Source organism: Hyaena hyaena, unplaced genomic scaffold, assembly GCF_003009895.1.
Source record: "Hyaena hyaena isolate Hyena2069 unplaced genomic scaffold, ASM300989v1 scaffold_573, whole genome shotgun sequence".
Classification (NCBI taxonomy): Eukaryota; Metazoa; Chordata; class Mammalia; order Carnivora; family Hyaenidae; genus Hyaena; species Hyaena hyaena.
This window is the reverse complement of record NW_024081211.1, coordinates 876,832-904,711: the sequence shown is the minus strand read 5'-3', so window position 1 is coordinate 904,711 and position 27,880 is coordinate 876,832. Positions and strand designations below refer to the sequence as shown.

The 27,880-nt window shown below is 42.0% G+C and overlaps 1 protein-coding gene across 6 annotated transcripts in view; it reads right to left on the bottom strand.

Annotated features, from left to right (window-relative positions):
* NFIB (nuclear factor I B) overlaps positions 1-24,499 on the bottom strand; it is a 229,456-nt gene extending 204,957 nt beyond the window's left edge. For all 6 annotated transcript variants that reach the window (XM_039256593.1, XM_039256595.1, XM_039256594.1 and 3 more), the window contains exons 1-2: positions 23,929-24,499; positions 17,276-17,807 (exon numbers count right to left, since the gene is read on the bottom strand). In XM_039256593.1, the coding sequence (XP_039112524.1) occupies positions 17,276-17,807; positions 23,929-23,958 (562 nt within the window). In that variant the 5' untranslated portion in view covers positions 23,959-24,499. The remainder of the gene's footprint in view (positions 1-17,275; positions 17,808-23,928) is intronic.
* Between the last annotated feature and the right edge of the window lie 3,381 nt (positions 24,500-27,880).

The window sequence follows — 27,880 nt, the reverse complement described above, 5'->3', positions numbered from 1 at the left end:
GTTCTCCATTAGAGTTTTTTTTTTATTAATAATTTTTTTAAACAAAACACCAAAGTTGTTGCCCCCAACCACCCCCAAATATATCAATCTAAGTACTGTATGTATCATTGCCAAATAGACTTCATTTATGTAAGAAGATACTCGATTATCTGTTTCATTTTGTTTTATTTTTGCTACATAACCCCTGAGAACACCCTGCTTAAGAGTCACCTCCTCTCTGTGACCTTTCCTTTACAGTCCCACAGGGTCTTCTCCCAGAGAGCTCAGTAAATCTAACTCTACAGAGTAGCGGGTTAGACTGTTAGTTGTATGCTTACCGCAAGATCTGGCATTATTCTTCCCCATAAACACTGTAAGTGACCATTATCTTTCTTTCCTACTTATAAATTATTTGGGAGAGACCATCTATATTTTCACTATTTTTTCCTGCCTCCTTGAAATATTGAAAGTGGTCAGCACAGAGCTCCTACTCAAAAAAAGGCATTTCTCCACCATTTTCCACCTTCTGTTCTACCAAGTATTTGTATTTCCTTTGAAAGACGAAGTTTAATAAATTCATATATGTCTACTTTCCTGACTATATGATGCATGTGGAATCCTATTAATCACATACCAAAATAAAAGTAAATAATATACCATACATATGTGTATATACGCACACTCTGGAAAAACTTAATGAGAAAGAAGATGAAAAATAACAAGGTAAAGATCATTATCCAGTGGCTACTGATGAAAAACTGCCAACACCAAAAAATTTTAGGCACTTAAAATATAGTCAATGAAATGACTTTTTAAATTATGTAACACTTTTAATGAACATGACAAAACAAAAGTATTCTTCAGAGGAGAATCTTACAGAAAATACAGAGATACTCCTGCCAAACTTTTTGTGGGACGGTAATTCAGTGCTATTGGAAACATAAAGGAGAAAAAATATGCATCACCATTCAAGCCTGAGGTTTAGGATTTTAAAGTGTTGGTTTCCTATGTAAACACCGTTTTGCCTCGAGTATTCCCTGCTAGTCAACAGTTATGGGTACATTCCTTTTTGTTTCTGATTATGTTTATGTCTGGGATTTCCTTATAACCCAAATGAAAGGCCTTATGGCAACTGTGTAGTAGTGGAGTGTCCTGGATTCTAAGAAGACATTTACACGGGAACCCACCATGGCTCTACGCTCCTACGAAATGCTATTTCCTTAAGTTACCGGCAAATACTGAACTGAACATAATGCTATGCCATAGTTCTATACTGTTCACTTCTTTAGGGGTCAGTTATGAGACATTACAGAGCAAGTACAATATTTTAATCTTTGCCCATGAATATTTTCTCTTCCCACTTCTGGCATAGTATGGTCCCTAACTTAATGCTCTCCTTCACAGAATGGGGATCAAGTCTTCGAGAAACCTCAGCAGAGGTGGTGAGCATTCAGTCGCTGAATAAAGTACTCAGGACCTACTACGTAGGCACCGTCCTGGCTGCTGATTAAACCACAGCAATAACTGCAAGCCTCTTGCTGGGAAACCACAATATGACAGGCACTGTGTTAGGCACGTCACAGGCACCTTCCTTGTTCAGCCTTGTAACTGCCGAAAAGAGGAGGTGCCCACCCCAGAGCTCAGGAAGTTGAATCTTAGAAAACATAACTAATCTGCCCAGTCACACAGTGCATAGTAGTAAAACAAACACTGAAACCTGCGACTTGGTCCTAGAACATGGTCTATTGCTAATAGGGGCACTATCCGTCCTCCGTTGTTATCTTTCTCATTCTTGACATGTAAAGTTGGAGAAGACAGTACTTATACAGTGGCCAAATAACAGTGGAGATAACAAAACAAGTCTTGGTAAAAAGCAGATTTCCCCAGTTTGAGGAATTTCCTTTGAATCACTTTAGTGACACTCATCTTATTTGCCCATAATGTTCTATGTTCAATTTAAATAATTTACATTCATTCACTGAACAAATACATATCATCTATCTCAAAGTGTGCTCCTGTAATATTTCCATTGGTTTTGGCATCATGCTCTTGCACAATACCCATCTTTTATTCAACTATTTTTCCATCTATAACTGCGCCCTTATTTATTTTTTTAAGTAGTTTATTGTCAAGTTGATTTTCATATAATATAACTGTGCCTTTAAAGCATGCTTTCAAGCTTTCCCCATAAAGTATCAAACTAGAAACTGGCTACTGAAAGTAAATGATATTAAATTTTTTCTAATACTTTTAATGTCTCTGCTTTAACTTATTAATCTCTGCTGTATTCAGGGGTAACTTGATATACATAAGTACATTACAGGACACTCATAAAGCAATTTCATTTACAGATAAGTCTTTTATGCTATGAAAGAATTCTTACCTTAGCAAAAAGAATCATTGGCAGTTGCCTTTTGAAATTGAATTCCCCTTGTGAAATTATCTTTTAATGTTTATTTATCTATTTTGAGAGAGAAAGAGAGAGAGAGAGAGAGAGAAAAGGGGAGGGGAAGAAAGGAAAGAAAGAATCACAAGCAGGCTCCATGCTGTCAGCACTGAGCCCAATGTGGGGCTCAACCCCACAAACCATAAGATCATGACCTGAGCAGAAACCAAGAGTCAGGCGCCTAACAGAATGAGTCACCCTTGGCGCTCCACCTCACGAATTTAACATGTTTTGGTTTCTAAAAATTAAACTATGAAAAAAATCCTTAGGAGCATCTCTTCAATAAAAGGAGGTATATGGATGTTTGTTTTAAACTTAGGGAAAAAAGCACTTTTTTTTAAACTACGATGAGAGACATACTGCACAAAGGAAAATGGAGGCATGGCAATTATCAAGCTAATCTGAAAATTGTAGACATCCAGGAAGCAGAGCTTAAAACAGCTCCTCCTAACCCACTCCCACTTCTCCTTCCAATATTTAACTTCCAAAAACTAGTTTTTCTTAAAACCAGTCTCAAACGTGACCTACAATATTACTAGAAATCTGGCAATATACTTTTAAGGGATCCTCTCTGTTTCCCAACCAGTATCAAACCCATATTAGTTGACCATAACTAAGCAGTAGTTTCCATGCATTGAAAAAAAGAAACATAGTCATTCTCATGAAGACTGTGACTGCAAAATGGCTTCATTAGAATATATCCTACAAAAACGCATGAAAGAAAACCCTAGGCTCCTGATCAATTTCAACGTTACAAATGATAATACTAAGATTTGTAAGCATTATTTACTTTTATGTTTCTTTAAAAAAAAAACCTGCTGCTATGTTCACAAAATAATGCTTTTCTTTATTTATGCTTATTTATGTCTTGGTAGCAGTAAAACTAACACAAATACCCAAAGTGGCTTTGGGCCTCTCTTAGACTCACTATCCACAGCCATGAAGCGAGAAGGTCTCTAGATCTTTCTTGCAGCTCTCTTTCTTGAAAAAAGCAAGCTTTATCTAACTTGAACCAAGTGCTTCGACTATTGGACTTTAAACTGAGCAAACGTGAAAGTGTTACTCAACAGGCAAGTTACACATTTTCTACTACTTATAAATAAAACGTATTAAAATCCCCAATTTAACAACAGTATGCTCAACTTTATTAAATATTGCTTAACATGGAGGGGACAGTCCCTCTGCCAAGGAAACCAGAAGCCAAATTCCTGAGACACCAGGGCTAAGAGGGACAGTAGAAGTCTTCTAGCCAATACCCTCATTTGACAGAGGCCCTGAAAGGCTCAACGTCTCCTGGGTACCTGGGTACTAACTCCTCTACAGTAAGCTGCTCCAGTGTGGCAGAGAAGGAACTCTACATCAGTAAACTAAGGACTGGAAGGAAGTAATTCCGTTCCCAGGTCACGAAGTAATTTAAAGCCTAATTTTTCTTTCTTTCTTTTTTTTAATGCAAAGATCTTATGTTCAGAAACTTACAGTTCAAAGTACATTAAGTAAAACCATGTCTGTGTGCATCTCTGTCCTCTCCCATATGCATCTTAAGAACATAGCAAACAACAACAACAACAAAATAACTTCTCCTCAGCCTCCAGAAAACAAAAACTGAAATTAAAATAAAGAATGGAGTAAATCTAAATTGTATATTTTCATTCCTTCTAAAAGGATTAAATAACAGAATTCTAAATGGTTTGTTTGTACTTTCCATGCAATATGTAGATTAACCATGAAATTCTGTTTGGGACACTTTGACATCTGTTTTCAGTGCATTACAATGAAATCTGGGGACTTGATACATACATTTGCTGTAATAAAACTGTCACTAATCAGTGTTTTCCAAAATATTGCCCATAACTATTACTATTCAGTAGTCTCATTTGCATGATCTAATATTGTTGCTACATCATGTTTTTCCCTGACAATGTGTTAGCTGGTCCCAGGCACACGGTCTAAAATGGCTGCAAACCACTGGATAATCTCAACACTTCCATACCACTCTGCACAGACGAACGCAATCTGTCCTAGATGGGAACTAATACTTCATCCTGCATGAAGTATTTTCCCCAGAACTGGAACACCCCAGGTTGAATTCACATCCAGGCTGGGAAACACTCAACAATAAAAATAGCCCACATTGAGGGAGAAACTATGCCTTGTGGGGCTTCTCCACCAGAAGATATAAACATCACCCTTTTTCACAAGTCCCTCCAACAAATCTGCAATAATGCTGTGTGAGTTCAGAGTCCGTCATTAACTTAAACCATTTCCATGAAACACAGAGTAAGACTGGACCAGACTTTAAAACTGAGTCTTATTGATTTTCTCTGGGATTAATACATAGCCTCGCCAAGAAATACTAGTTCACAAGGCGTTAACACAACGTCCTGGATATCAGATTGAAACGTTCCCATTTCGTATTGCATATATCTGGTGGGGCATTTACAAAACTTGGATCTCAGGGGCAAAGGAATTCTGAGAGTCCAAATATGGTATTCACCATAAAACCAAAACTTACCAAAAACAATTTGTCTACCTATGCTGATTCTAAATGAATTCCGTATTTTATCGGTACTAGGAATCATACTCCAGTATAATTTCATTTTGTCCTCCTATGAACCCATCTTAAACCTGAAATATGTTTCTCTATACACATGTTTTATATTATAAAATGTTGGATACAAAAAGCAGATTAATTTTAGGCCCTAATGCTATGTTTGTTAGTACTAAGAAGTCATTCCAAATGTTCCAAAAGGGATTAATGTAGTATAACAAGTCTATTTAATTATTGTAAGACCAGTGATCCTCATATTACTATAAGCAGCTTTTCCCTTATTTGGAGACTGTAAATAGAACAGATATTGTTACATGATAACTCTAAGTCTTATCCAAAAATATTAATACTTTACCGTCATGAAACTTAAAGAAATATTAAGTTAGCATCTCCAGGAGGCTATGAAAGGCAACCAGCATTTAGAACCATGAACCATATAGGCGTTCCTATTTTAGGTCAACTTCATCTTTAAATCATAAGCGTAAACAAAGCTTTTCCAATGTATTGGAAAGATAAAACACTGAAGCCTTCTGCCACCAACAGCAATCCGTTTTCCATATGTTAAACAATTTTGGATAAAATTTGCTTTGTGTACTAAAATACATGCTTTTTAAATTTTTGTGTATCCCATGAACAGAAGAACAGCAACTAAACACCAGGTATATTCTCAAAGAGAAAACGCATGACACAGATTACTTACAGTTTTGTGCCAGAATCGAAACAAACTAATCAATGTTCTGATTCTGCCTGCTGCACATCCCAGTTATCCTTTAACAGATGAACAAACAGTGACCTAGCTTTTCCTATTCACGCCTGGCTAGAACCTCCAGGTATTATTATAAAATGCTTCATAGGAGAATATGATTTTTTTTTTTTTTTTTGGAACGGTACCAATGTGACATTCTCTGGCAGAAATCATGGGTGTGGGTAAATCTATCCACTTTCCAAACCCGTTGTGCCGAGAGAGCAACGGGAGCACCTCCCCAGCCATGGACATCAGGCACCACAACCAGCTCCCTACAGATCTGCCCACAAAAGCTGACCACGAGGATCCAGGCAACCAGAGCCATGAAGTCAAACACTCATCCCAAATCTAGCTTGAGAAGAAGTCAATGTTCTAACCCTTTCCCATGTGGCTTCCAGTTGTTCTCAATAAAACTGAAATCACTTTAAGTAAGAAATAGGAAGTTTTTCTTCCCCTAGAGATCATTCAATTAATTTTCTTAAAACCATAAAAAGGATAAATGGGGAAGACTGCCTTAAAGGAGAAAAGCTAAATGGTAATGAAGTCAAAACAATTCATGTAACTAATTAAACATTGTGAGTGCTGACCCCACTAGGGGTCATTTTTAAATAAGACACTTACAGACGTAGAGTCTAAACACCAGCAGCATGCTCTTCTTCAGGAACAATCTAGCCTCGCTGGCCACATCATCACTTCTGTCCAACCAAATTTAAAACATAAGTGCAGTTCTCCCAAATGTTGGCAATTTAAATTTTTGGTAAATAAAAGTCTTATGCTTTTACTGGAGTGCAGTGAATTACAAGTCTTGCTGGGACATCCTTCCTTCATTTGATACCAAAGTCGAGTTATTTATTTGGAGAGCTGCTAATAGAATCATTTCACTCCTTCCTCTGACACGCTCCTAGGTTGATCATGAAATTACTTCTATGGTAAATCCAATATAAAGAATTGCTAAAACTGTGCAGTAATCCTAGTTTAAATAAATTTTAAAACTATATACAACTGGCTAACCTCATATTCCTACAGTCAGGGGTCTTACTAACAAGCATCTATTCACATCACCGTGATCAGGACTTTCATGTTCTCTTGGGAAAGTCGTACCACCTGATGTGTAAAAACTAATTGATGACTTTTTGCTTCAATACCCAATCAGTCCTTCTCTTCAGCATTATGGTAGCCTGACTGGATGTCCATGTTATGCTATGTTCCTTTACATAGAGTAATAATGGCTATTATTAACATTATCACTTTTCTTTCGTGAATTATTTCATTTAATCCCAAAACAGTCCTGTGAAGCAGACATTTTAATCCCTATTTTACAAAATGGAAAACCAAAGCATCTGGAGCTTAAGTGGCTTGACCAAGGTCACGGAGCCGATACAGGGTAGAATCAAGACTAAACCTCTGATTGTCAGAGTCATGCATGTACTTTCAGTGCTGGAAAAAAACCTAAAATGGTAACAAGAAAGGATATGTACTCAACTCCAAAAGCAATCCAAAATTCAAAGGATGACAGAATCTTTTAAATTGCATTGTTAGTTGTTCTTCAAGCTATGAATGAACCATCAATCTTAAGCAGTTCCTGCAATATCTAAGCCCTACTTCTCTCTTTTTTCCCACCTTCACTTTTCCTCTTAAACTCCCTATCATGCATGCTTGGGTACACACACACACACACACACACACCCCAGCATCCACCAACTTAACCTCTTTAACTCAACAGCTGATATCCACTGTAAGTTCTTTCACTGGAGGAACTGAGGCTGACTTCAGAAAGAAGTCATAAACATTTTTTAAATCCTCAAGAGCTAGTAGCTGTTTCCTAACCACTGTTGGAATCAGACACCTTAGCCCACTAGCCATATCCAACCCCAACGCTAGGGTGGTTCTACCACTGAGGAAGCCAACAAGTGAAAAAGAAAGTCAAGAGTGATGCCTTTGAGTGTAGACTGGTTTTTATAGAACAGAGAAAAACTAAGGCTACTGAGTAAAATCAGATTCAGTGTATTTCATCCACCCTTCTTCCTTGAACCCCGGGGATGCTGGATTATCAACACAATTAATGCTGGGAAGCATTTAAATTCCTTGATCTTATGAACATTCCTGGGGGGAAAAATAGTTTCAAACAACAAGTCACCTAACAAAAAGAATGGAAAAAGTAAAAGCCTCTCACCTGCCATTTCGGTTATTTTTTTTAAATGGGAATGGAAAAATTGAGCGCTTTCTCCCAAGGTTCTAGTGTCTACACCACATTGTCTCTCATCTGTCAGCGTATCCACACACATGTATAAACAGCATGCGGTGTACAAGTAAGGAAATGCACATTCTAACTTAAACTTCCTTTTTTCCTCTAATAATTTAAAAATAAAATGTAACAGCTTGGATTTTAAATATTTAATCTGGCAAATATAGGAAAAATCATGAACTACAGTGTCATATTTGGCAAAGAAAAATTTGGTGGGATAAAAATATCCGTGTTTTAACATTTTAGAAGGCATTTCCAATATTTTAAAAATAAAATTATTTCACTGCTTCAGAAGAGAACAGAGGTAAAGCTCCGTTTTTGCATATGGGTCTTCGTAAAGAATAGAAAGACAATTTTTATGTTCATTACAATAAATATTTAATTTCACACGCTGGCAAAAGTCCCCACAGAAATAAAAACTTGCAATCTACTAATGGTTCACTACCATGCATTGGAATTTAGCTATTTAAGTCGCAAAAAACAGGCTTCCCCTAAAACTATACACTCTGAATTATTAGATAGAATACATAAAGTTACAACATCACTCTGATTTAGGGAAAATTCTGTCTCGTCCTATGTGGTTAGTAGGAGGCTTTTTCCAATGCTGGACAAAGATTTACATGGGGAAGTTTAGAAGTCAGTTGTTTTAGGACTTATATATTGGTACCCAAAAGCATAAATAAATTTATCACTTTTACCCTATGCAATGACAATAAAATATTTTTATTGTAACAGCTGAAAATGTTGAAAAGCAATTATTAAGGAAATCATAAATATAAAAAGCTGAAAAGTCAACCTCAGAAGAGCAGGGGAAAGGAAACTGTGATATGCATCATCATAAAACACGGAAACTGAAAATCTAAGCAGAAGGAATTCAAATCCCTCCAAATGCCAGAATACTATCCCCCACCTCTTGCAGCAAGGAGGGCTGCAAATTTGTCCCCATCACTGTCAGCAAACAAAAGAAAGTCACTACTACAGCCAGACCATGTCAAACAGAAGACGTAGCTACTGCAGAGGGACGCCTCAAATCCACTGGGGTGTAAAGTCAGGGCTGGGGCTTTTTGTCAGCCATTACCATAAAAGAATAAGAGGAAACAGTGACATTACTGCACAATGGAAAGGTCAAACAGCTTGCAGCCATTTCGTGACCCAGACAAGTCAAGGTCAAAGGATTCAGGTAGCAACTTAGCCAGGGCATAAGTTACAGCACAAATGAATTGTTTTAACACATCAGCTTTGGTCAATTAAACCTAACAAGGCAAGTTGCATCACGTAGCAGGGTTCCTGACACCATAGGCCAGAAGCTGAGACCGACCTCATAAAACAAGGCCTTTAACATAGCATAGCAAATTTAAGGTAATCCATCCAGAAACTGCAGATGTCAGAATAATAAAATACAAGTTGTCCCAAGCAGGAACATTTTTCACCCTTTAGATTTCACTAATAGAAGGGTATGGACTTTGTATTGACATACTCGTGTTATTAACATAGGCGTGAATGTAATCCCTTCCTCACGTGAATTACAGAATACACCCTATTTCAAGCAACTTTCTTAACATCTGTGGTCATGATTAGATTTTCGTTCTGAGCCCTGCCATTCCCTGTTAACAGCGACACATTTTTTCCACGCGGTTTTTTTTTCCTCAAAGTGCGTTTTGAAAAACCCAAGTTTTTAAAGAAATCTTCAGCTTCGTTCAGCATCAGAATATAAATTAGTGTCACTTCATATTAACTGATTCCTGTTAAAGGCTTTTGTGTAGTTTTGTGGGAGATATGTGTACTTTAAAATTCAATTGAATCCTATTTATTCAATTTTCTTTCTTGAGAAATGGAGTTAAAGCTAAGCCCAAATTTTAAACCGCGCAGACTTAGAATAAAGAATTTTTTTTCAGAGGCACTTCTTACTTTCTTTTTTGCACTTGTTTAAACAAATCCCATTTTCAAATGATTTGTGCTTCATCCATAACTTCCTACATGCTCTGAACTGCCTTAAAATGGGATTCTGAAAATATACAACCTCCAGGCAACTCTCAGCTAGTAAAATTACTTCATCCATCACCCCATATTTTCAATTATATAGTCCTTATTCAGAGTTCTTTAATTTGTCTGTGATTCATCAACGCTGTCCTGTTTAAACTATCATCATAAAAGAGAGAATATGTGTTCCTAAGTGTTTTATTATAAACAATATATTTATGCACAGGAATAGTTTGCATTCCTATCTTAGAACACTGCTTGATGTAAATTTTGAGGATTTTTTTTTTTCGATGTGTGGCCTTCAATTCAGCCTCAAGGTCTTTCCACCTCATTGGTTAATTGCTAGCCATTTCTTCCAATTTTCTGAATAATATAACAACCAAAAGCCCAACCATTCAAGTCCCATTAGCCTCACATCCTGTACCGTTCAGTCTAATACAAGCTAATCCCACAGACTCACTCCTCACTACACGGACTTCACAAGGCCCTCGCAGCCTGATGATTTATGCTCTATGCCAAATCCTCACAACTGAAGTCAGTTAAATTAACCACATCACATAATTAGAGTTCAAGGACCCAAGAACAGTCTCTCAAACGGGATGGCGGGCCGTGTGGCCACAGGAAAGCACGCATGATTCAGAGGAAGCTCCCCTCTTGCTGGGCTTGGCGCCGAAGCACGCTGCTGTTAAGAACCCCAGTTTCCCATCACATAACCACTAGTCCTTGAGACTTCTAGAATTATCCCTCCCCCACAAGGATGGAGGGGGGAAAGTTGGAAACTTTGCTTCGAACATTACGTGTGGCTGGTCACTTGCTCCGCCACAGCACACAGAAAATGCTATTCTTTCCCAAGCTCAAGAGAAATTCCTACCAAGAAGCTGGTTTCACAGCAAGGGATCACCCTTGCCTTTGCCCATGAGTTCTGATACTTAACCATCTCCCATTTTGATAAGGTTTTCCTCCCCTATTTCCACCCTCTGCAACCCTAAGCTTCCAACAAGGCAGTAATTATTCCTTTCATTATAAAGTCAGTTATCATACAAGCCACTGGGATGACAGAAATGAAAACTTACTTATCTCAACTTTTAAGAATTCCAGGGAATTCTGACTCAGCCATGTGCTGGGTCCCTCCCTCTTCAGGTGCTGAAATCCTAACAGGTCGGCCCAGATGGCGAGGGTAAAAGAGTGTCGTTACAGAGGTTTTTTAAACCCACTGGTCCAGTTTTTCAGTCCAGTCAGGCACAATGAACGTTTATGAGGAGAAAAGCTTTGCTAAGTCAGATATCTTAGAGTGTTTTGGACTGGAATGCCAAATTTGAAAGGAAAAAGTTAATGGTGGTATTAAAACTTTAATTTCCTTTTGGCAATTCCCTCCTAAGTTCCAACTTTAAGGAAAAACAACTTAGTAAATAAGAAATTCTACCCCATCTATATTGCCTCGACATGTGGAAATACTCCCCCAAACCATGTTAGGAAACAGCACCTTTAAAGAACTTAAAGCATTGGCAAGGGGTGGCCTCCCTAAAGGGCTCCTGCCCACCTCCAAATCACACGCTTAATCTGTCAAGGGGTCACCCTTGGGAAACCCAACCACCCTCTCCTGTCACTGCAATCCACATATCGCCCAAATTACCATTACTCCTGAATAATGAACAGCATTTTGGTTCTTTTACACACGGAGTCGTTTTACTACTCAAGAGGCATAGTGCACTAAATCTGCAGATCCAAACCCATAATCTAGATGAATATTTTTTATTATAAAATGTGTACTGCTGTGCATATGGGAGGGGGGAGGGGAGAAGGGGAGTGGGATGTCTAATGCTGTCGGGAGGATATTTTCTCAACCTTTGCTGCCTCCAGAAAGTGGGTCACTGCATTTTTTTTAATATTTGAAAATCATAATGGATGTAACAAACGTGCCTCTCCTCTCCTCTTTCTCTCTCTCTTTCTCTCTTTCTCTCTCTCTCTCTCTCCCCCCACCCTTTCCCTTTGAAAAGTGAAATCATATTAACAGCAATGCAAGAGCTTAGTTTGCCATATCAGAACACAGATGCCAAGCTTTCCCGGCTGGCAACAGGGGCCTCCGAGTTTAACTCTTGAATTGTCTAGCAGAGCTCTCTTCTGGCGGGGACATGATGGCACAGAGGGTGAACTTCTGGCCCCTCAGACTGTGTTTTCTTCTTATCAGTGAGAAAATTGCTAAGTATCTTATCTCACAATATATGTTCCCACAAAGGTCTCGTTAAGCCTAGGAGCAAGGCATGCCAGTAAGAGCCATTCTTTATCTGGTGAATTGTGTGGGAGCCAGAATGCAAACAAATGTGCACTGCAGTTCATGAGTTCAGTCAAGGACAGGATGCTGGATGGGAAAACCTAGCAGCGTCCCCCTAAGTCAAACGTGCACACCAACTTTCTGCTCTCTGAGCCCTTCCCAATGTAAGCGCGCCAAATCAGCCTAGGGAGCAGCCTCATTCTAGCAACTTATGAAAGCTTAAGTTTTCCCCATAATGGGAAATACCTGCAAACGAAGTGAAATTTATTAAAATGTTAAAACACGCTGTCAACTTGCAAACCATTATCTACTTAAGCTTTTCATAAAGAAATAATTGTTACCCAAAAGGATTCTAAAAGTCAGTAACTGAGGGAGGAAAATAATTCTTAGCGTTTGATTTCTCGCTAATGATATGTGACAACCGGGAAGGATTCTATTTCAAAAACAATAATAATGATGTAAACAAGGCACATTTTTCACAACTTCGAAATGTACTTTAATTATCATAACACTTAGCAGTAAAATAACAAAAGCTGCCACCCAGCAATGGATTGGGATTTTAAGGGCTCTTTGATGAGAGCCATGAAGTCCCTGGCCTCTCTTCAGTATCCAAAACACATTTAATAGGAGTGCAAAGTACAGTCCAAAAATCAGTTAGGCTGACTTAGTTTAAACTCTGATCTGTTAAATTCAGGACAACAGTTACTATCTCTTGATCTTTAAACTTCTTAGTGTGTTCTGACCTCTTCCTGCCTCAGAGAAAGCCCAGTCCCCCTTCCCCACCCAGGCTGTTCCCCCTTCAGACAGGACGCAGCCTGGACCCAAGACATCACATAGGCCAGACTTCCTTCTCTGCAGCCCTTTGGGTAGAACTGCTAACCCTTCGTATTAACGAGATAATGGTGGTTAACGGGAAAGCAAGAGTAATGTTAACTATCTAGGAAACTTCAACCAAAATTTTTTCAGCCTTTTGGTTGGTTTTCCTGGTGTGCAGAATTGTGCACTGAGAATTTGGCAACCTATTGAAGCAGAATTGGGAAATTCAGGAATGAATGATTTGTATCAGACCTCAGCACATAGGTTTCCTCATTAAGATTTGCTTAATTTTTTAACATTTACACGATTACACACTGCTAACTAGAGAGAAAAGTTAGATCCTCTCAATATGTCACTACATAAATTGGAAGGGTAGAAACTGAAGGAACTAAAAATTGCATAAGAAATAGGCAGTGATGTGACTGAAAGCAACAGTCATAATGAATGCACTATATATCACTCCATTCAGCTGGCCCTCCACGCTCTCACTGCACACGCCACAGCCCACAGCACACTTCTGTCCCAGTAAGGTGTCCTGTGCAAGGCTTGCCTGGTTTTTGTTTTGTTTTGTTTTGCTTTCACGGATGCAATAACAAAAGCAATATGGGGAATAGTTACCACCTGCCCAAGAAGCACTGGACATCTTTAACATCTTTGGGAAAATGGAGGCCACTTTAGAGCTATTTTTCCCTTTAATCTCTCCCAGCCTTAACACACACACACACACACACACACACACACACACACACACACACCTAAAAAATAAAAAGGAAGGGTTTTATATTAGCTAAGGTTTGCTGCAGCAAACAAGCAAGCAGCTTTCATTCAGGGATTGTCAAAAACTTTCCAGTGTGCCCACTGCAATGCGGATGCCAACCAACGAATCAAAGGCATTCAGCAACTAGACAAAGAGGGTCTGATGCCAACCTCGGTGCCACTGGCAACCATTATTGGCATCAAGCACAGTGTCTGCCTTTTTTTTCCCCCTCGCCTGGCACTTCACAAACAAAATGGCGGTTCTTGTAGCAACGAAACAGCCGAAGCGCAGCTCTCTGAATCAATAGCGTCAAATGATTTTATGGATTTAAATGCAGTTACTCCCACATGAAGTGTACATTTTAGGTAAAGTGTGGGGCTTATATAATTTTATAAACAACTGCAATGAACATGACCCTTTACTAATGTAGAGAAATAGAAAAAAATGGACTAAATTGCGGTCAATCGGGCTATATGCATAGAAGAAGCTGAATAACAAAGAGATTTAGCTTTAAAGAAAATACTGCCTTGTGGCCATGTGATGCAAAGGTCTAATGAACTATGTATCAAAAATGATTTCAAAATGCAGCAATTTTCCCCAATACCATATCAGATGCAGATGTAGTACTATGGTTTGTGTCAAAGCTGTAGTAACTTTCCACATTTCAAAAAAGAGGAGGCTGCTGGCCATGGAGAGAAAAAAAAAAGAAGTGTGGGTTGAACCAAAAGAGAAAGAGGGAAAAAGAAAAGCATAGGAAGTTGGCCAACAATGGAACTTTATTATATGTTGGTCTTTATTTCATCCTCCAGAAGAGATGCAGTTTGTGATCTTGTATAAATAACCAAGAGGACTATTGACATTTCTAGATCTGGAAATTGTCAATATATTGTAACATCACTCCACACTGCAATGCGGATGCCAACTAACAAATCACAGGCATCCTGAGCTAAACAAAGAGGGTCTGATGCCAATCCTGGTGCCAGTGGCAACCATCTTTGGCATTCTCTCTGTTCTTTCTCATGTTTTCCTCCCAGTCGTTTAGAAGTGGGGAGACAGAGAAAAGCGGGGGGGGGGTAATTTTGTAGCTCATTTTGTTGTAAACATTACAGTTTTCTTTTCCTATTTTTCTTTCATGTTTTTCTTCATACTCCTTTGCCTGATTTATAAAACAGACTTAAGTGGGTTTTCATGTACTTAAAGGAGGAATAAAAAGTCATGATGGGAGATATGCAGCCCTTTGATTGACTACAGACTTATCTCTGTAAATGCCTTCTTCAATCAATGGTACTGCAGAACAACATAATTAACCTACGTTAGACCAAAAAAAAAGATATAAATTTTGAAAAAAGGAAAACGCAAAAGCATCCTGATGTGACTTTTTCAAAGAAAGAGCCAACAGATGTTAGGAAGAGATGACGCCTTGGCAGGTAGGAGAGGATACAAATTAGATGTACAGGGTAAAATAATGAAAGCTTTTTATGACAGAGACTCAAAACAACAACAAAATTGGTGTTTTATCTGAAAACATGGTCTCCAAGAGTTGTTTTTAAAACTTCATGATTATCATAACCAATGGGGCAATGCAGAAGGCATTTATGCGTTTTTTTCTTTCTTCAATCTATCTTCACAAATCCAAAGGATGTGTTCTTTATTGTCAGTTCATCAACCAAGAGAGTTGGCTGCCTGCCCCGGGAGTGAATGTACATACATGCACACCTCAAGGACTAGCCTTCAAGCAAGTCAGAATGTGAGCAGCAGTGAAGTGGTTGCAAATTTTCCCTCCCTGCACTAAAAAGTTGCACGACCCACTTTTACAAACTTTACTTTCAGCCTTGACTTTCACAGCACACTTACAACACATTCACGGTCAGCCCAGCACATATATACAGCCCACCTTAGGATGTCACCTCCTAGACAGCTGTCAATCAAATTAACTGTCGCGTGTTAGTGGGCTTTTATTTTAGAACACACGGGGCGAAATTAGATTTTTCCCTAAGTCATCATTGCTTGGACTTCAATCCTTAAATGCACGGAAATGGTAAATGCAACGTTTCAAAAAAAAATAGTAATAGTTCCAAATATATGATGTCTAGCATATCATTTAAAATCAAACTAGACATTCTTCAATGACATTTAAGCATTATCTCTAAAACTGTGTCAAGGAATTATAAAGGCAAAAAGCACATAATATGTATCTAGATTTCTGACTCAAATGAGTATAACTCTGATATTTTATTTTCTCGTATAACAATAAAGTTCAGACCAATTTCTTGAATCCCACATTTATACAACTAACATCAGATACCCGTCAGCCACCACTATCGGCAGGCCATCTTCCCTCCCACCAGGCTGAGGTAGGAAATGACCCAGCATCTGTAGCAGATCAAACTTCAGTCCACTTTTAGCATGCTGCTTTTTAAAATAGTGTTACACTACGGACTATTGCTAATACGTGGAAATCTATATCTTGACACATGTATTTGAAGAAGAGAAAGTCTCACTTATTTAAGGAAAAACATACTAAGAAAAATAAAAAATAATAAACATTTCATGAACTCAAAAAACATTCAGCAAAAATATCACCTATTTTTGACTCATCCAGGCAACATTTATACCACTCTCTTTATCAAGTATTTTTTTAATAAGTATGGTATGTAGTTTCTGCATTCTTTGTGAGATTTATTTTAAACCAGTGTAACCAGTCCACTTTCTGTTTTTGTTCCATAAGGAGAGCTACAACTTTTCTCCTCGGTAAGTTTTATAAATTCACGTTCAAGTAAACTAATGATATTAAGTCTTCCCAAGTCACGCTGGGAAAATATTATAACATAAATTATTTAAACGAGAACTATAATCCATCCCATCGACAGCGACTATTACACAACCAGAAGGAGGTGTTGATAGAAATATTTAAATTAAATAAATCTAGCTCTACGTAAGATATACTTTCTGATAGATAAATGCTACCTTGGGTATTTTGTAATAGGAAATGTTAATTCTATTTTTGGTGCAATAGGACTAGATTCGTGAACAAAGTCCATCTACCTTGTTAGTTAGGAGGCTGATACAGAGATTACTAAAAAGCGGGTTTGACTACTCATAAATAAATTTACACTTTCAAACTGAGACAAGACAACTACATGCCCCGAATGGTGCTGAGGACAAAAAGCGAATTGTAATTAACTATCTTTTGCAGATTATTCTGCGTCTTTGAAAAAGTATATTCTTTCAAAGACATTTGAAAACGCATCTCTTTGTGGTCTTTGGTAAAATATCCACGCCTCTCCAAGTATGAAAGCTCCATGTCTATTTCCACGGCTTGCACGTGGCCGTGGGCATGCAACTAGAAGAGGGCATGCCACTCCAGCCAGAGTGGGCATAGGAGGTCTAGGGGCCTCGAGGACCATCTAACCCAAGCCAGATATTCCGAATATGGGGTTTGTGAGCAGGGTTTGCCGAGCTAGAAGAAAGAACGATCTGCTCCTACCTTGCTCCTGCACGTAGTATGCCAAAAACAAATCAAGCTCCTTAACTGATACTGTGATATGATGTGGCTGGACACAAAGTGCTGGGTTTGTGCAATGTGGGGATTTCATGAGCCGCTCTCCATCGGTACTTTCCAAGGGGATGCCTTTGAACAGGATCACCATGACTAGATCCAGACGCCAGACTTTGTCTGCCTGTCGCAGGCAGTCGATTCTCCTGATCTTACCCTTCTGGTCGGGATTGGATAAGACACAGCACGGGTGCTTCTTGCCAGTCACGGTGAGCACAAAGTCCTCTCGGTACTCCTGGCGGATGTCTTTGCGCAGTTTGGCCAGGAGCCTGGATGCCCACTTCTGTTTGATTTCAGGCTTTTCGCTGAGAAGCTCATCTTTGACTGCTCTTTCTTCATCCTTTGACATTCGCTTCTCATGCTTTTTAAAGTACTTGCGTTTCCGAGCCTGCAGGTTGAACCAAGTGTAGGCGATTGCACGGACGTGTGGAAGTAGTGCCTCGATGAATGGGTGAAATTCATCCTGTGGAAGATGGGGGTGGGGGGAGGAGGTGGGGGAAGAATACATACATAGTCAGTTTCATTGTAAAGGCTCAAAAAAAAAAACTGCAATCCATTCCCAATCACTACAAAAAGTTATGCATAAAAATAACATTCTTATTTAAAATTATCAAAATAGCAGGACAAGAAGAAAATAAAGTATGACAAGCAACCCCTTTTCCACCAAAACTTACAGGTTGATTCTGTCTCCTAAAAAGAAAATAAGATTTATATTTGTATTTCCACTCTGGCCCCATCCCCCTCACTCCCACCATGCATCCTACATTCTTTAAAACGTAAGTAAACCAAGGTGCTTGGCACCTAATTTAATATCTAAATATTTGATTGACCAACTAACACTAAGCAGTACCATTTTACAAAGAACACAGTGAGATTTTTTTTTTTTTTAATCGGAGCAGAGCTGTTCAGAAGGCAGGAGCGATGCCACAGTTCATTTCTCTTCTCTGTGGCACAGAAACACAAAGCATATAGATGCTCAGTGTAATGCCACACAGTTCCCGCTTTTGGAGCATGCTCTCAGCAAGAGGCTGCTGGTGGCTCAAAGAGCATGCGCCATTAAACTTGATCCATTTTCTTATCAAACGTCCAACATTCCAACACTGAAACAGCACCATTCCAAGAGTGGTAACTAGAGAAACCAGTATACAGTGAGGGAAAGTGGGCAAAGGGCACAGCTTGTCGTATCAGTGTCCTGAACAGAAGGTTTCCATACTTTGAGCAGTGCGTTCTCTCCCCTCCACCACCAATGCTAACCTCCAAGACACACACACAAACACACACACACACACGCACACACACACACACATGCACCCACACACACACGCGCACACACACACACACACACACTCTCACTCTCCTACTCTCTCACAGACACAGAGACACACTCTTCCGTTGTTTTTTGTTTTGTTTTGTTTTGTTTTTCAGCAAAAGTTTCTAAAGTTGAAAACAAAAATTATACGAAGGTTCTTCCGGCAGCCTTCCCATAGAATCCGAAGCCCCACGGAGTCAGTTAATTTGTTAACCGTTCACAGGAGTATGGCAATTATTCTAAACCCCTTAAAAATCCATCGGAGGTGAACAATGAAAAATGGCAACTTGGCACCAACTTTACACGCTTTGTGTCTCTGCATGCGGCGGCAGGGTGACACCAGGAGTGCACCGCTGGTCACTTACTGCTTTTGTGGAATCAATACAATTCATTTGCTACGCATGTGAATTCTCCGGCAGGGCTGAGGGGGTGCACTTATGCGTGGCTTGGGAATCTGCACGTGTATAGATTGTACAGTATCCTGTCTTTGGAATTAAGTGGTCTATCTTAGGCTTCTGCGTTTTTCCTGCCTGTTCAATCTAAGTCCTTTTTAAGGGAGGGTAGGCCATGAGGAATGGCAGATAATCTTTACCTACAGGTATTTCAAGTGACTTCCCAAAGCAGTTAGCATTTCATTACTTCCTGCCATAGGTAAAACCTGTCTCATAAGCTTAGGCCTGTTTACTGCTCAGAGAAAGAGCTAACACCAAATGCACGCAAACTGCATGAATGCAATAAACCAAGATCTGAAGCAAATAAGAACTTCCGTTGCAGCCACTTTTCAGGTCACACTGACTGTATGGTCACCCGAACCAGAAAATAACTTTCTCTACCTTATCATATCCCAACATGGAATTTACATACAAGTGCTAGTCACCCTGAACTATGTGGAATAAATTCTATCTAACCAGCAGACTGATGGATTCCATGAGGGTTAAAGATGCAGAAAGTGCAACTAATGTCACTCTAACAAAGAAGGTGTCCCCCCCAAAATCCCATATAGTTTTGAATCCACTTTTAAGGTGAAATTCACATTTTCAATGCTAAAGACTGTGGTATGTTCGCAGCCTGCATTTCCCATGCAGAAAAGGTGTATGTATGTCCCATCCAATCAATAATGCAGTTATCAAGCATTGTAACATATTGCTGTAAAGTGTTCCTATGGCAGAATGAGTATAAATCAAAATTTTATAACAATACAGAATGCAGATGATTACATCACAGCATGAGGCATAACCAAATGCCATGGAGGAAATCATTAAACCGATCAGTAGTTTCCAGCAGAGATTTGAACAATTCGGTTACTATGCGAGCACATTAAACTAGGCCATGGAAAGAGTTAAACCACAATCTGTTCTTTGTGTGGGAAGGCAGCCCTGCTCACAGCAACCACAGCCCATGATAAGACCTCCCTATCTCCATATACTTTCTGAGGCCATGCTTTCAGCCTTCACTGTAACTACAAAAACTTTGTTTATCCCCCTCAGACATAATGCAAAGGAAGCCCTGTTCAAGGAAATGTGGACTTAAACATGCTTTGGGAACTCACTTCCTATAATCTGACTTCTACATGATTTATTGATATGGTTAAAAAACATACATACATACTCATCAGCTAAAGAGTTGAGAATGTAAAAGATACATGGGGCTGGGAGGGACTTCGTGCCAGTCATTTTACCCTTGCCACACTTAAAAAAAAAAAACTGTATTATTTTAACAGATGTTAAGCCATGGGGTAACTCTTAAGTGCTTACATCCTTAAGTACTATGTTCAGTGACATTTCATTTTCTTATAAAGACATCAAACATCGTTTTGATTAAATCTGTTTGAGTTTCAAGTCGTCTGTCATGTAACAAATCTCAAAATTTTAATAAATTATTTTAAGCAATCAAAATGTAAATCTGAGGGTTGAATTTGGAATTTCGTAGCAAATACAAACAAAACAATGCTGGGGTTTTTTTTAAGTTTGTCTTGAGTTTGTTGCCAATGCTACCAAGTAATGTTTTTAAAACATACTTTTTTTTTCTTATTGATAAATAGAAATAGTAAACTTTCTCCCTCCACAAACTTGCCTTTTAAACATCTTGCAGGGCTTTAGCATTCTGTGGATTCCTTTCAAGTGAAACACTTAACAAGGAGACATAACATCCAAAAAAATGGTAAGTAGAGGTTTGTTGTAAGCCACGTATATTTCTGTATTAACATGCCTAAAATGTCATCTCTCAAGTGTGACTGTTTTCTAACACTGACTTGCAATATATTTTTAGTAATTTTGAGTGACAAGAATATGGAACATAGTAACTGTCTTCATCCAAAAAAAAGAAGTGATTAAGGTATTCAAATACCCTAACTAATAGGTTATCACCATAACACTTTAAACAATTATGAAAGTTTTTTTAAGGGAAGCATCTGAGTGATTTAAGATCGAATGGCTCTAGGGTAAGGTAATATGCCACCTTGCCCTTTCAGAATTTTTATTAAAATGCACTGACTTTTCTCTTTTAAAACTTCCTTTAGGTGAACTAAATTGATAAAATACCCAAGTTGCAAATTTCAAATATAAAAGTAAGCAATCCTAATTCCCCCCAGTAATATTTATTTTTCTTCACAGAAACAATGGTTTCCATGAAAGGGATGGAAAATTAGATCAATATAGAGGTGGAAGAGTAAGTACTAGATATTCTTGGAACACTGCTATATAACAATAAACAGTTAAAACTATGTACCTGAAGAACTTGAATGACAGTGAAATTTTAAAAAGGGAATGCAATCGTGACAAGTGAAAGTTTTATTACGGGTTTACATCATTTTTAGAAAAAGCAAAATATTAAATCATATATGATGGTTCTTAATTTTCCTTTTGTGTCTGATTTATACTGAGGTATAAATACTGATTTGTATCAAGATACTGACACTTTTGCATAACATTTTGCTAAACAGCAACTTTAACTGTAGCTCCTTTTGAATTAAAATTCTTTCCAAAACCTAGATACTTTATTGCAATAACTGAGACACTCTGTAAAGTTTTCAACCATTTAGGAATGTTTCTCTGTTCTGTACTTACACATCCTAAAAAACATTTTGCTGCAGCTATTAGACTCTTATAATATAAAACTAAACTACTGGTGTGATATAAAAGTTGCACTGTTAATGTGCTCTTACTTTTGCAACACCTCACATTACCTATAAAGTCACAGGGATAGTAAGTGAGAATCCGAAAGCTACAATTCCTTCTGTAGTATAGGCCTTCAATCCCGAAAACAGTTTTAATACGTCAACCTAGATTTACATTATTAAAACAGTAGAGAATATTAGTCATCATGAATTAGTGTTGGTAAGTATGTGTGCTTGAATACTAATGTGATAGCTGAATGATTATCCTATATGTGCCCCTACTATTCCATATGTCACGAAGCTGCAATGCTATTTCCAACTTACAGAAATTAAGATAAAGCTAGTGACTTTACAATGATATTTAGAGGAAGTCAAAAATGCAATGTAATGGCAAGCAATGTTTCTGAGCAGCTGATGCTAGAAATCTAAATTTATATAGAAAAGCAATCCTTTACAGGTGAGAATAAGAGATACAGTACTTTGTAAGCGAAAAAGCTTACCTCAATTTGTTTTAATTGAACTATGCTTCAATAATGTAAAAATAATAGCAAATGAACACGGTTTACGAGAAAGAGGGAAAAAATCCTGCTGATGGGCAATATGAAAGGTAACTTTTACAACTAAAGGCAATTCGTTATACCTGAAACACTTTCATCATCATATTTATTAGCCATTATTCATAGCTTTTAAAATACAAATAGCTCAGCAACTCATTTTTTCCAGTTTTGTTAAATTAGAGTGCATGTTACTTGCTGAAAATATCCATATCTCAGTTAATCATACTCAGATGCCAAACAAAATATAAACAATAAAAAATGTGTCAGCCAAAAAGCTACAGGACTGTATCCAATCACTGAATACGCCTTATCATTGTTTTCATCTTCATTCACAATTTATGAATGCCTCAGTCCTTTCCAATCACAATGGCTTCTAATTGTCATACAATTGAAATCTTAATCATTTGTCCATTATAAAAATGCATCATCGTGATATTGGGTTTTTAAAAAAATTGTAACACACCTAAGACCTAAAGACACTTCTTTTAACTGTTTAGTTTTTATGCCAACGTCAAAGAAAATGGTTATCAATTACCAATGGTGACACTTCCTCCAAAAAGCTGAAGTCAACTGTCCGACACCTTCGGAGGTTTAAAATGCTACTTCAAATAACAACTCCGGGCTAAGATATTTAGTGAGTTCTCCAGTGGTTAGTTGGCTGGGCAGCGATGAAAACTGCCCCCAGGTAAGTCTGCGCGGTCTCACCGCTTTTCCATTTGACCGTCTGTTCAAAATTATATAAATCGTACTCTTAAAAATGTATGAAGCCCGTGTTTTATGTCATAACGTCGTTCCTAAAGTCTTAGGAGGCCAATCTGCAAAGTGAAAAAATTTTCAATGACCTTACTTTTCCAGCATTACTTTCTGCCTTCCGAGATAGATACGCCCAGATATCGTCAAACGCACAGGTCTCCACAAAATGAACATGTTCTAAAGTCCTTAACTTTCACCACCACCAACTAACTCGTGTCAACGTAAAGACTGCCTTTGCGGTGTGGTCACTGGAAACCTCAAAGTGCGGATCACGATGGGCCAGACTTTCGGATCCCCAAATTAAGCAAAGGAATGGGTCTCCGGACCACAACCTCCGACGCGCTGCGTCGCCCGCCCACCGCCCGCAGCGGAGTCCAGAGGCGCCCACAGGACTCGTGCTGGAGTCCCCTCGCCCAAGTTCACGGTCGTTTATAAGGGCTCGGTCCCCCCTGCAGCTCCTCTAAAGCCCGAGCCGTCTCAGCGCTCCGGCGACCGAGCGGGGTGGCGGGCGCCCTGGGCAGGGGCGCCGCGGAGGGGTTAGCGCTCCCGGGCCCGGCCCTGCCCACCCCCGACGGCCTCGCCCGGCCCGGCCGCCCTGGCAGCGCGCGGGCTCCGGCTCCCGTGCCCGGGGCGCGGGGCCGGGCGCGCGGGGTGGCCTCGGGCGAGCGGCCGCGCGCCGGCTCCCACGCCGCCCCGCAAGTCCCGCCGCGACTCCGGGCCACTTCCGTGAGGGGCAGGGGTGGACCGAGGTTGCCTAAAGCCGTTTAGTGTCCGCAGACCAGAGCAACAACACAAAACAAAGGCATTTCGGACTAGAGAGAAAGCTCGAGAGAGCGACCGAGACATGTACCTGAGTGAGACAGATGGGAGAATACATCATGACTTCGCCTTAAAACGCACTTTCCCGGAGATGCCCAAGAAAATCTTCGAGAAGCCAGAATTTCATCTATTCATTTTACAGTCATCTGAGCCCCGCGATGCGATCAATCGGGACGGGGCTCTGCGCTGGATCACCGCAACTTCACAACAAACCCAGTCCTCCTTAAATAGCCAAAGATTCAAGTTCACTCGGCGTGCTAGATTTCCCGGGGTGAAATCCAATCTACACTTTTAACCCTCTTGCAGTCCGAGCGCGCTGGCCCAGCTCGCCGAGGCCGCCGCCGCCGCCGCCGCCGGTGCTGGCTGCCTTTCGCCTGGGTTTGGGGATTTATTTTCTGTTTGGCAGTTGTTGTTGTTGTTGGGGGCTAGGGGGTGCGCGAAGGTTCGGTGTGGGTTGGATTGGGGTGGTGGTTGGTGGTGAAATGCTTTTTTAAAAAAAGGCGGGGAGGGGGGCGCAGGGGAGAGCGCGGGAGAGAAAGCGAGGAGACTGTGTCACCGCGCCGGGAAAGTTCAAGGTTACAGCCCCGAGCACTGCGGCAGGATTCCGGAGCGGCGATCGCGGGCGAAACTTTGCCGCGAGCCGACCATGTGTGTGCGCGAGGGGGAGCGCGAGCGAGTGCGCGCGGGTGGCGGGGCGCGCGCGGGAGAGGGCTGGGTGGGGGCGGGGTGGGGGGGGGAGCTGGGAGAGGCTGGGGTGAGGGAGGGGGCTCGGGCGCAGGTCTCCCGGGCGGAAGAGGCGCGCGGCGCGGTCTCCGGCTGCAGCCGCCGCCCGCGCCGGCTCCTCCGCGCCCGGCCGCCCGACCGCCCGCCTCGCCCCGCGTCTGACCCGGCCGAGCGAGGAGACTGCTGCTGCTGCCGCGGCTGCCCAGAGCCCGGGGGGATCGGAACGAGCTCCTGAAAAAAATCCCAAACGATAAATCCCGCTCTCCCGCTCGGCTCCAAACTCCTCTCCTTTCTGCTCTGGGCTCTCTTTTTTTCCCCTCCCTCTCTCGCTTTCTTTCGTTGCAAAACTTGGAAGTTGAAAATTTCACCGGTTCCACCCTCTGGACCCCGCTCGAGCTCTCTCCAAATCAGACTTAAGGATTGTTTTATTATTTAATTACACAATCATCGCTTTACTCCTCCTCCTGCAAACGCGCATTCCTTTTGCACCAGCCTCTCCACACCCCCCGCCCCCCACCTTCCTCCTCCTCCTCCTGCTTCTCTCTTTCTCTTCTCTCTCTCTCCCTCATTTGTTAAAGGTCTCATATCCGTGCAACTGAACCATGACTTTTTTTTTTTTTCCAAACTGGATCTTCTTTCCGCCCTTGGGGCAAGTCCCGCACTCTGCCCACGCCACCACACACACATACACCCCCGAAAACCCGCCCTGGAAGAGGTATTTCTGTGCCCGCTGCGGACTCTTTAAGCCGCGAGAACATCCGAGTGGGAGAAGCACTGAGCCGGTCTGGGCCGAGAAAGGAACGAATGGAAAATTCCCTCACACCCAGGCCGCCCCGGGGCCCAGGCTGGGGCGCCGACTCTCGCACCCGGGGCGGGCGCGGTCCGCCAGAGCCTCCGGCTGATGGGAGGAGGGGCGGGCCGAGGAGGCGGGGGCCGGGGCAAACTTCGGCTCAAGTAGTTGGGGAGTGCCGGCGCGACCGGGGGGCGGGGGCGGGGTCCTCCGGGGTCTCCCCAGCGCGGGCTGGCGCCCCGCGGCCGCTCCGCGGGCGCGGCGCGCCGCGCTTCGCCGCGGTTTGCCGCCCTCCCGGGGGTGCCCAGTGCACGTGGCCTCGCTCGGAGCGGGAGGATCCGGCCGAGCTGCCGCCGCCGCCTCCCGCTCCCTCCTCCTTCTCCTCGCTCTCCTCCTCCCGCAGCCCCGCTGGCTCGCTCCCAATCCCCACCCCCCGGGGCCCGGGGCGCCGGCGGAAAGCGGCTCCCTCCCCGCCGGGGCGCGGGCTGGGCGGGGCGGCGGGCGCGCGCGCGAGCCGGCTGCGGGTGCCGCTACAGCCCTGCAGAGGCGGCCGCGCCGGCCTCGCTCCCGCGCGGAGGGCCCCGCCCCCACCCCGCCGCCCGCCGTGGGTCGCGAGTGAATGAACTTGATTTCGGGTGTTGGGAGGAAAACGATTTGCCTTGCATCCTTTCTGCACGCGCGCGCGCGCGCGCACACACACACACACACACACACACACTCCCCGCCCCCCAAATTCCGGTTTTCGGCAAGGGTTGGGTGGGGAAGAGGTGGAAGCAAAGGCTATCCAGACAATGGAGAGCGGAAAAGTGTGTGCCAGGGACTCCGCGTCTACCTAGCTGGGGGCTGCCGGGGGCCGTGGGGGCCAAGAAGGAGACTCGACCGCCCCAGGGCGGGACCGCCCCTACTCCCAGCGGTGCGGTGGGGGTCTCGCGGGGCTCTCTGAGGCTCCTTTCCTCTCCCCCTTTTCGTCCCTCTCGGTTTTCTTCCTCAACTTTCTCCTTTCTCTCACTCTCTCCCGCTTCTGCCCACCGCCCCCCCCTCCTTAACGTCCCCCCAGCGGACCTGAAGGAACTAGTGACTTTTTCCTTCACCAAGTGGGAGTTATCCACATCAAGCATTTCACAACGACACATCAAGAAAAGTAGGCAGGTTCAAGTCAACCATGAAATGGTCACTTTTTAACCCCGTCCTGTCCTCATTAGGGAAATGCTCAAACACAGTCCGTTTTCAAAGAGCGCTCTTAATGAGGCGAGCTTGCCAAGTCTACCAGCTGCAGCCCCCGCAAACCGAGAGCCCAAAGAAGAAAAGCGCTGGCGGGGGGAGGAGAGGGAGTTGAGGAGGCCGGGGAGAGGGGGAGCGAGCAGTGGATCTGGGAAGACAGGTAAAGTCGGGGAAATTTCGAGAACTGAATTAACCCTTCAGGGCACACACCACTGGGAGCAGCCTCCCAGCTTCCAACACCCCCCCACCCCCCCACAGGCAAATCCTCTACTCAGCGCTCTGACAACGTTAATTTCCTTTGTGTGGGTCATTTCTTCTTTTTGAAAAGCCAAGATAAAGTTGACAGTCTTTAAAGATGAAAGAAATGAGGTGACAGTCGGGGTTAATCCATATAAGTACTCATTTCTCTCTCAGAAATTTTTAGGCAATCTCATCTTAGATTAAAAATGAAAGCCCCCAAAGCATCACTTTGTATTGCACATTATGCTGCATCCCTTTTCTCGCCCTCGTAGCACAGTCTGCGGGGAGGGGGCGGGGAAGCGCTACTGATAATACCAGCTTTAACTACTGGAGTTTCCCTTTGAACAAATATTCAATTTAACCGGAGTTAATTTACCATAAAAGACATTCCCCCTGGCACGAATGCACTCATGTCCTTGAACACACCTCTTTGAAAGCCTGGACTCTTACAGAAGCCATTATTTCGGGGTCTCTTTAAAAATCCAGAGCCCATCTCTCTCTTTCTCTCCCTCCCTCCCTTCTTCCCTCCCTCCACCCTACACCACCCCCAGTGAAATCCTGGCACCCAGATAGCACTCCTTTCAGCCAGAGATCCCAGAACCAGCCTTGTCCCCTGGCAAAAGAGGCCCAGTGCTGAGCCCTGGGCAAGTGTCTGCAGACATCATACTCCTCCTCCCTGTTAGTTTCCCCTATCAGCAGAAATCATTTCCCTTTGCCACCAAAACGAGGTTGCATCCAAAAGTTTCTCACAAGCTTAAAAGAGAAAAACGAAACATTGACAACTGTTACACAGAAGAGCCCACAAATCAGCAGCAGCACCAGGGGGTGAAGCAGCAGCAGCGACAGATCCAGGTAAGACCCCAGAGAAGTGAAGATGTCTGGGGCCTCCCAGGCTTATCACTTAGGGGTTCAAATCTCTTTCAGGTGCTCCATGTCTGTAAGGGCGCTTGCGGTTGGGGACAGCCTGATGCGCTCAGAGGAAGCTTGGTAGCTTGGGGTTCTGATTTGT